Source organism: Asparagus officinalis, chromosome 5 (genome assembly GCF_001876935.1).
Source record: "Asparagus officinalis chromosome 5, Aspof.V1, whole genome shotgun sequence".
In the NCBI taxonomy this organism is placed as follows: Eukaryota; Viridiplantae; Streptophyta; class Magnoliopsida; order Asparagales; family Asparagaceae; genus Asparagus; species Asparagus officinalis.
In genome coordinates, this window is record NC_033798.1 from 76,251,491 (window position 1) to 76,262,306 (window position 10,816).

Here is a 10,816-nt window from a genome sequence, read left to right on the forward strand (position 1 = left end):
ATAGGTGGATAAGAGGTTGTAACTGCCCTCTAAATCCGCTCCTAAGTGGGCGTGATTTTCTCAGATCATGGAGAAAACAGTTCTGAAACCGTTCGACTCATGTTTGAACGAGTCAAACGCCCAATCTGGCGTTCAGAACCCCAACTTCGCGTCTTGGAATTGAGACGCGAGGTTGGGTGTTGACTGAACATCAATGAGCGCGAGGGTTGCTCGTGTTTTGCTTGTTGCAGCTTGGAAACGCTGGGGTCGGGTGTTGGTTGAACCTCAAGAACGCGAGGGTCGTTCGCTTTTGACTTGTTGTAGCTTGGAAACGCGGGGGTCGCCTGCACTTCCAGAATTGTAACACGGGGATGACTTCCGTGTTTTAAAAGGGGTTAGTTGATCTGTAACCTCTTCTACAGAGTGTTGCAAGGACCGTTGTTCAGTAATCCTAGCTTTAGCTGTTGTGGAGTGTGAAAATCGTCAGATTGTAATTTTCACTGTAGATTGTGAAGACTACTGAATAGAGTTTTCATCAGTTGTCGGAAGTGTCATTGAATTGTAACTCTTCTCGATCTATGTGAAATTTCATCAGTTGTCGGAAGTGTCATTGAATTGTAACTCTTCTCGATCTATGTGAAAAGTCCTCCGTTTGCAGCTTTCGTTTGTTGGCATGAAAGCTATCTGATTGTAGCTTTCATTGTTGGAACTTGATGGGGATCAATTGTGATATTTAGACGAATATTTTTCCACAGCTCTCTATCAAGCAACTCACCAACTAAGTCCAACCTTTTATTTCTGAAATCATCATACTGCTCATCAGCATCTCTAATAGTTACTAATATAATATTAGTCATGTTGTTGTCGCAGCCATCAAGATCAATCATCTCAAATATGAGGCCGTGTTTGTAGCGATTATAATGCCACGAATGCAATGATTTAGAAATCTCTTCTGTTTTGATTGTAAGGATGAATTCTGCTTCTTGATTTGAAGGAACCATTGCCTTGTAATCTCGTGGGGATCAGCTATCCATTATGATTTTTAGACAGCCTACAACCTCACTTCAGTTACCAATTAAGTCTTTTTTTAACATCCATTAAAAATAGGTGTTAATTTTTCTTTTATGACCACAATACCCTCAATAGGTCCATGTACTTTCGATTTAGAACACTTTTGAGGCCATTTAAAATCAATCTAAGCTTTTCCTTGCCCAGCAATGAACATCTACACATCCAACCAAATCAATTTTACCAACACTAAATCTTGACTAGAAAAGTGAAAATTTGATAATTCGATGTTTCCTTAACCTTGCAACTATAGGAATATCGCAAATAGACTTGGTGTAGGTATGGATCCTAGAACCATGATATTTGATTCAAGAAATTCCAAAACAGTAGGAAAAATGAAGAACTGAATTACTCCATTTTGTCCACTTTGACAATGATATAGAAATCTGTTGGATTTTTTAGTCAAAACCGCTTTCCAAAATGAGTTTTCAAACTATATATATATATATATATATTAACTACAAGTACTTTTCATAAATGCTTAGTAGCCTAGTGGAAAGTTTATGTTTTGGTATTTCAAAAGGTCCATTGTTCGAGGCTTGCCAACGGCAAGCCGAGAAATGTTTTATTTGAATTAATCACTCATAAGTTATCGTGGGTCATGGGCCATGGGCCGAGGATCGGGGATAATCGGGCTGAGACGCTAAGTGGCGCTTTGTTAGACGCACTTTGCACTTCGCACGGAGGCATCGGGGCGAGGTGACGCTGTTTGGTGCCACGGAGGTGGCCTCGCAGGCTGCTGCGCAGCATGCGGACGAGCTACGCATTCGCACGAGGGTGTGACCCTAGCATTCTCGTAGTTTGACGAGGTTCGCTCGTTTGACGATGTTCGTTCGTTCGACGAGGTTCTTCTGTCATACGAGATTCGCTTGTTCGACGAGGTTCGTCTGTCATACGAGGTTCGCCTGTTTGACGATGTTCACTCATTCGACGAGGTTCGTCTGTCATATGAGGTTCGCCTGTTTGACGATGTTCGCTCATTCGACGAGGTTCGTCTGTCATACGAGGTTCGCCTGTTTGATGAGGTTCATTTGTCAAAAGAGGTTCGTCTGATTTGCTAAGATGTGACCCTCGCGTTTCGTAACAACGCGTCCATTGATTGCCTCGTATTTAGGAGTTACGGTATGTATCATTTACAACAGCATTAATTGCAATTTAATGCATTGATGTTACAATCTTAATTGCTATTGAGAATTGTAACAGTCACATTAATTGCGAGTGACTCTTGAGCTGGCATTAGAGGCTTATAAATAGTGTCCTTGGGCAGCTCATGAATTGACTCTCGTGAGCGTGGAATATGAACGTCGGTATACACTCGCGAGCGTGGAATACGAACATCAGTATACACACGCAAGCTTGGAAAACAAACGTCGGATCAATGTTTTTGCTGTTGTTGTACTGCTGCTGTAAAAACTATGCCCGCAGGAACTTGCCCTTAAACCAAAAGCTTTTGAACCGAAATGTTCTGAGATCGAGAAGATCTTTGCCTTGACCGAAAGGTCTTATAGATCGATGAGATCTTGACAGTACTGGGTTGATGCACACCAGAGTACTGTGTTGTTGTTCCTAGAAGCAGTTTGGCCTTGGGATCCTTACACCGGAGTAGGCCAAATATTACTTTAAGCACAACGTTTCACAAACGCACAGCAGTGGATTGAAAAATTTAAAAATTACAACATATCATAATTTCTCTGTTTTATTCCAGATTTAACCACAATTTCCAACAAAATCTACTACCATCTTTGATTTGCGATTCTGACAATGCCAATAATTTGAATAATTCCACACCTATTTTGTAGTTTTCAACATTAGAACTTAGGCTATCCGAAAGACTACGAGGTGGAGGATTTAGAGGAGACGAGAGGAACACAATTTCTATTCTAGCAGCAACTTTGAATCCAACCATATCCGAACCCTCCCTAATCTCTTGAGTGCGTAAGCCTTGGATGTTGAGGTATGGGCTGGAGACCGTTAGCTTCTCTAGTACTCTAACCACCAACGTCTGACTTTTCAATTGCCGGAAAGCCGGTGGCTAGAAAGCATATACTGTTCGGTGCAGACACATCGTTCTTCTACCGACCACAATCCATGTTTAACAGTTGAAGATCACGTTTAATAGTAAACTATTGGCTCTAATTATTTTTTGAGAAATAAATTGGGTGGGTAGTTTTGTTATTTTAATTTTTATTTGACGGAATTCTAACAAAGAGTTAAAAAAGGACTAATTTTACATTTAACTCGGGGCGCAAGCACTAAGTTAAAGAAAAAAGAAAGGGAAGGGACAAATATGAGGATACAGTACAAGGACCAAGACACCTTCACTGCGAGAAACCCTTGTTAGTTGTTAAATCCTAACCCGAGCTGTCTCCTTCGTCTCCCTCTTTGATCCAAACATTATGAATCCAGCTCAGGAAACGAAGCGCAAGCATCGATTCTCCCGCCGAATCTCCCAAACCCTCGAAGATCTCGAGATCTCAAGAAGAAGAAGAGGAGGAGGAACAAAAAGAGGATCAAGGGATCATGAGCCGAAACCCTAGGGCACAGAGGTACTTGGTGGCCGTCGAGTATATCGGAACTCGCTTCTTCGGTTCTCAGAAGCAGCCTAACTGTAGAACCGTCACCGGCACTCTCGAGGTACTGATCATGGCTCAGATTCTTGATTCTTGATTCTGATCTGGGATTTTTCTTCTCTTTTAACTTTACAGAATGTGGAAATTTGATAATGAATTCAACCCTTATTCTGGATGTTTGATATAAATAAATTTGATATGTTTTGTTGTAAACGCGCTTGATAAGTTTGGGTTTCCCATGTGGGGGCTTATGCAGGAGGCTTTTTGCAAGTTTGTCGGCCAGCCGGTTTCAGTTGTTTGCTCGAGTCGAACTGTGAGTATTCAGTAATCAAATAAAATAAACCTGCATATTAATTCTTGCTCGCTGCTATGGAAAATCATGAACTATCCTTTCCTTAGATCTTATTATATTGGCAATATATTCATTGTGGATGATCCTGGTTGCGTCACATTATGCCCTTAGGAAATCAATTTATTTCTCTCAAACTTTTAGCGTTCTTTCAGAGGAATATTCATATGTTATCACATATTCCTATAGATTGAGTTCCCTAATTCTTATTATTGATTGCAAACAATTGACATATGAAGGATCCCTTTTCTGATAATGCTTGAATATCTATCTGTCTTGTTAGACTATCGAATCTGTCTTAACTCGTCTAAGAGTTAGCGAACTCAACCTTTAACATTTTTCTTTAATAACTATCAAATCTGTCATAACCTCATAGCTCAAAACATCAAATGCCTCCTAAAAAGTCTGCCCTTCTCTCGTTCCTTTTCCTTTTAGCCAGGTAGATTTCTTGAACTTTTTTATTCTTTCTTGGAATTTTGTTATCTTCTATCTTCATCATATTATTTGTGGTAATTTCTGCAGGTATAGAATCTCACTTACACATGTAGTCAAAATACCCATATTTTCAACCCATAGGTTCATCTCTACAAAGTTGATTTTCAGCCTAAATGTGTTATTCTGCATGTAACCCTTTGGACACCAAATTGAGAAAATAGAAGAAAATGAGAGCGAAATTTTTTTTAAGGTTTATGAATCTTTACCTTTAGGGGTGACTGTATTCAAACAGAAAATATTAGAGCTCGAACATTGTTTCTCTATTTCAGAATTGTTGATAAGAGAAAAACATTTCAACTTCTATTGTTGCAACACACCTCAGTTTGGGTGTTGTTGCAACTCCCCTATTTGAAGATATTTTGTTATTACAACTCTCAAGAGTTGTGACATTCTTAGACCAAACTTTTGTGTTGGAGATTGGATGTAGTTGAAACTGTATGGAGTTCCAACAACTCTAAGCCAAACGCACCCTAGTAGCCACTCGACAAGAAGTGCATTTGTACATAATATTAAATAATTGTTGGTTTCGAAGCTTGAGCGTAGTAATCTCAGCTTTCACTTTGAGATCTTCATTGCAACCATTGAAATATGTATTGCCCACTGCCCAACTTTCTAGACCACAACTTCAAGGAATCTTTCCTTTTCTTTCCAAATTAGGAGATACTTTAGCATTTATGTAACTCTTTAGTGTCCAACATACATTGCTTAATTGTTTTAGCCTCTTCAATTAGATGTGAGGTCAATGGAAAAAATTTTCTGAGAATACAAGTGTTAATGCACTTGTCGAGGATTGTTAGGGTGTGTTTGGTTTGGAGTTATTGAAACTCCATGTAGTTTTAACTACTTCTGAACTCAAACACACAAGTTTCGTTTAAGGATGTTATGGCTTGTAAGAGTTACGTAACAACAACAAAAATCTTAAAAATAGGCGAGTTGCAACAACACTCAAATCAAGGCGTGTTGTTAAGAGAAATTGAAATGTTTTCTCTCTCTTTTCTCTACACTTTTGAAATTGAGAAATGATGTTTCATCTCGAAGAATTTTGTCTTTCAATACAATCACCTTTAAGGTAATGATCAATAAGCCCTAAGGTAAAAATCTATAAGCCCTAGAAAATTCTCTTTTTGTTCTTTTTTGTCACAAAAATAACAAGGAAAAAAAATACATTATGCAGACCCAAACAATTTTCCCATGATCTAAGCAAAAGAAGCAAAAAGCGGGAAAGGGGAAGAGGTGGAGAGGAGATATATAGATCAAGTTTCTCGAGAAACTCTTGCTATTTTGAGTGACTCCAAAGTTTAAAGCTCATTGGAGACCAAACTCTACTGTCATGCTCCAAGCTTGCGAGCCTGTTAGTGCGATGTAATTATTGGGATCAACTGAGTTCAATACATTGTTCGGCTAAAACCACCCGAAAAAATGGCTAGCCATTGATGCTCTTGAATCCTATGTAGTATCTAATAAATCCTTTCGGTTTCCCCATTTTTTGATGTGGGGCTGAAGTTCAGGGTATCACAATAACCATATCTTTAAATACACGACATTCCTGTTGTGGCATAACCAAGGTTTTAAATATCGGATATCGGGAAAATATCGGATGGCCAAAATTCATATCGGATTGCGGATATCAGGGAAATATCGGGAATATATGGTAAATATCGGAATGCCATAGTGAATGTTTGCATACATAATGCATTAAAATGTAATCTCAACATATGTAATAAAATTTAAGCATACAAAATATGAATAATATATGTTTAGGATCACTAATCAACCTTCTAAAACAAGCAAAAGTGCAAAGCAACGTTGCAACATTCGATCTGTTTTTTTAGGGCAAAATGTCATTTGATATAATGGGAAAATCTTGATATCTCGCCCAAAAATTCCAAACGCGGTATATTATTTTGCAACAAGCTATATAAAAAGATACCCAAAAATTCCAAACGCGGTATATTATTTTGCAACAAGCTATATAAAAAGATATATTGGTCCACATATTGGCTAATATATCGGCCATATCGGGGATTTATCACTCAAAATAGCTAAAAAATGGTAAAAGATATTTAAAGACCATGTCGGTTGCGGCAAGCCCTGTAAAAGGATATATCGGGGATATATCGGGCCATGTCGGGGATATTTAAAACAATGGGCATAACAACACTCCATGTCAGTATAACCACCAAAAAATGTGGATTCTAGAGTTGGCTTCCTGTCGTGCTTCTACAATGTAGCACTTACTAACTTATCACTTAGTTCCACACTACCGACCCTAACTGCTTTGATATCATTTGTCACATCCCAAAGCTGTCAGCCCATTGGCGCGATGTATTTCCTGACTCCTTGAGTGTATTGCTTGGCTCAAAACACCGCCAAAAAGTGTCTATCCATTGATGCACTTAAAATATCATGACTTATCTTATAAACCCTACTACTGTTTTCTCATCTTCTGATGTGGTATTAAAATTTTTAGGGTATCACATCTACCCTCCCTTCCCACCACCCCACCTCCGAAAAAATAATTTATCCTCTACATTAGCTTTGCTTCTTCGGGTTTCATAAAAGTTGGTATTAGGTGTACTTATGTGTTTTCTATTCAAGAACAAATTGAGAAAGACATTATTCAATCAGATCAAACTTTTGCTTTTATGAACAATGATACGATGAGGTAGCCACTGCATTGAGATTCAACTCATGGATGCATCAGCAACATAGCTTGGGCTTTCAAGAAAATAGGATTCAGATAGACTGCACCACAGTGAAGTGACTGATTTATTTAGGTTCCACAGAGATGTAGTTTCTTTGCCCCCCTTAGATGACCCATGGATAATATATTTGAGCTCTTTAACTGGTTAGATATATTGTTATGATGTGACTGTTTTCAATTGATAACAATATTTAAGAATATCAGTGACTTATTTGGAAGAAGAGTTGTATATAAAAGCCATCCAAGATTTGGGTGGGTTACTACGTTTCATTACTTATCCCAACCTTTCTTTTTCTAATGTGTGTCTTCTAAATATAATAAGGGTCTTCTAGTTGCATGAAATCAGTTTCTGACATTCTGTAAATTTTTTGTTTTAGGGTCTTTCAGTGATTTATGTTTCTGGTAGTGTCCAATATGCAAAAATCTTTATTTGGTACAGGTCTATGGATTCTCAGATTCCTCTCAGAACGCGTGGCTCTTCTCTTCTCTTATTTGACTTCTACACATTTTTAATCTCTTTAACTGTTTCTTAACTTATGCAGTGCTTTTTATACTGGATCTATATGCCACCTTGCTGGAGTTAACTTCTGACAGTGCGAGAAACTTCACTCGCTCAATTCAGGGCATCTGTTAATGCTAAACCCAAACGTCATTATAAGCTAACATGTTTTTGATCTTTAGATTTGAACCTAAGGAAACTCGGGATGTTTTGCGATGGCCAGTTGCTTCTTTCTCTTGTTTGTTTATGGTAGTCAAATTTATCCTCATTATGTTATAGGGGCCATCCATGATTTAAATTACTGAAAACTTTTAGTTTGCTTTTGCAAGTTAATTTCTTTCATTTTGTTTTGTGGTCTTGTACAATGTTTTAGTTTGTGCATTATATGACACTCAGATCTTTGTTAAGTCAGGACTCAGGGGTGCATGCTTTGTGCAATGTCTGCCATGTTGATGTGGAGCGCATAAGTAAAAGAAAGCCCGGCGAAGTGGTGAGTTTGACCAATTCCATGATTACTCTTGCAGCTCTCTATTTCTGTTTGGATAGATGTTCTTTGGTTTCATAATGTTTTCTCTTTCAGTTCCATGTAAATTGTACATCAACTATAGAACTCAGAAGATTGATGTCGAGAATGTCAGACGCTATAGCGAACCGCAACCCCTCACCTGCGTTCAGTCATCTCGGATTCTCAGTGGAACACCAACTACCTGACTTGGAACTTAAACCAGTTAAAATTTTGGAAAAATAACTCTTCTTTGAAAGAATAACAACAACATGAGAAATTAAATAAAGTAGTAATTGCATCATGATTCTCAAAGGTTCTTTTACATATTTCTAAAACTTAACTCTTGCAAAACCTCAATTCCTACATTTAAGAACCGAATGTTAAACATACCGCATTTCCTTGTGTACCCTATAAGCCTACCCCCTGATACCTAATTCCTAATGAGCGGCATATCATGCTCCCATTCCTATCTCGTGAACTTGAACGAATGGGGTCCCATGCAACTATGACTTAGAATATGAAGAGAAGACCGTATCTCGTGTTTCTTAATCATGTATTGGACTATTTTGTCATAATGAGGACCCAAACAACTCATTTCCTTATTAGTGGAAAAACATTTACAAGAAATTCCCCCGGAAAATTGGAAATAAAATCTTCAGCATTATTATGAAGCAGGACCCAAGTTATGTGCGAGTTCATTTTCTCTTTGGTGCATTTTTTAGTAGATAAATAAAATCCTTACAACAAATCCTGATCTCTTTGTCAAGACTAGTCTAGTAGAAATTTGTGGCTATCCCTTTGGTTGTTTAAATTGCACGAACAAAAAGGGTGGTCTATCTAGTCACCAACTTCCTTTTAAGGATCTATAGTTGAGGTCACTTGCTTGTACTTATCTCCAGGTAGAGCCTAGGAATGACATCAATGCATCAAGTATATATCTTAGGTTGATAGCCAGTTAGAAATTTTGCTCAAGAACAGAAATTTTGGTCTATTCTTTCTTGCACTTCCTCAACCAACTTCATCAGTGAAAAGCTGTATGATTGTGATGGCGATGATAATGATTAAGTATTTCAAGATTACTATTGTTTCATACTATCTAGCAGTTTAGTGCTTGTGAAGACATTATCATGGTGTATGTAGTTCATACTTCTATAAAATTGTGATATAATATTCATATTATTAATAAAACATTCCACTGTCTCTTGTCTTCATTTTAGCTATGAATTATTTTTATATTGCTGAAATTTGCATGTTTCTTGGCGACATGATTTTCTCACTACATGTACGTTGCGTAATTATCAATTTATGAGTATGTAAAATGTTTATCAATTTTCACGTTACTTCCCATCCTAAATATTGTTTGATTTGTTCTTTATAATGCTATTGGAAATGAGTAACTGTCACGCTTTTTTCGAGTGCAGTTAACACCACATGAACCTGGAGTTGTTAGACGGGCCGTAAACCATTTTTTGCAGGCAAGACTATTAGTTCTTTGATGATTGCAAATTTAGTTGTTCATTCAGGTGGAAATGCCTGTCAGATCTTTCTTCAATAGGCCTTAAGTTGTTCTTAATTTGTCTTTTGGTTGATTACAGAAGGAAGGTGATATAAAGGTGACTGATGTTCGATGCATTCCTGGAGATTTTCATGCTAGATACAAGGCACTAGAGCGAACGTAGGTATCATGGAAACTTTTTTGTTTGGTTTCTTTTACATTACTTACATTTGAGCTGATATGCATGCTTGTATGGTTTCTTTTACATTAGACAGGACTTTAAAACTAATGTGATAAGAGGAAACTTATCTCAGATAAACTTAATGTTTGTTCATGGAAAAGAAAATGTAGAATGCTTTTTAAGTTGCAGAAAGAATATGTAAGATGGAAATTGTGATATGTGAAAGGTGTGACACTATGAGTGTATGTAGGCCATTGCAAGAAAGAAAGCAATTAGGTACAATTTTTTCTTCATTGCTTTCTTAAAAGTTTACACTTGGTTGGATCTTTTTTGACCTCCACTTCAACATGAGTTTCTTGTATGCGAAGTGCCTTCTTGTTTGGTGTTTGGTGTAAGTGTTGCACCAAAGTCCATATCTTGTCTCTTCAAGTTATCGAGGCCTCCATAAAAATAATGGCTGACGCCTAAAACACATAACACTCTCCTACACGTGGTTGCCCTGAAACGTAGAAATGTTTTTCCCCACATTTCATAGCATTATTGACCATCTCTCCACCACTGGTTGATTGACATCAATGCCACCTTGCTTCTGAAGCCTTTAATCCCATTAACTATATCTTGTTTCAAGTACTTGTATCAGTTTCTTACTCCAAATCAAATTCGTGTCATTCACATACCGATGAGCACAAGGTTCTGTACCAAATTTTATCTTCCTCTCTAGTTTCTTTTATGCTTCAGAGGACTTTGGGACTGTTGATTGTTGGAGGCATTATTTTAAACTGCATTAACTGACAATGTGTTTCACAGCCTTATATAGTTTTCACAACAAGTTGATCTTTCCCCTTGCCAAGTGGGACAGAGGTTGATATCAAGTTGACTTGTGAAGTTGATTCAGCTTTCCTTGAATTTAGAGTTGTTCCATATCAAACCCAATTTTCATGGAGAAAGCCCTTTTTTTTTTTTGGGGGATG

General features: G+C 37.6%; 1 protein-coding gene across 2 annotated transcripts in view; it reads left to right on the forward strand.

Moving 5' to 3' along the window:
• Positions 3,364–10,816, forward strand: part of LOC109843968 (tRNA pseudouridine synthase A) — a 14,140-nt gene continuing 6,687 nt past the window's right edge. The window contains exons 1-6 of one of the 2 annotated variants that reach the window (XM_020412968.1): positions 3,639–3,681; positions 3,874–3,930; positions 7,605–7,913; positions 8,073–8,154; positions 9,591–9,644; positions 9,765–9,844. In XM_020412968.1, the coding sequence (XP_020268557.1) occupies positions 7,870–7,913; positions 8,073–8,154; positions 9,591–9,644; positions 9,765–9,844 (260 nt within the window). In that variant the 5' untranslated portion in view covers positions 3,639–3,681; positions 3,874–3,930; positions 7,605–7,869. Of the gene's footprint in view, positions 3,682–3,873; positions 3,931–7,604; positions 7,914–8,072; positions 8,155–9,590; positions 9,645–9,764; positions 9,845–10,816 lie in introns of both variants that reach the window. The other variant, XM_020412967.1, reaches the window with a different exon arrangement.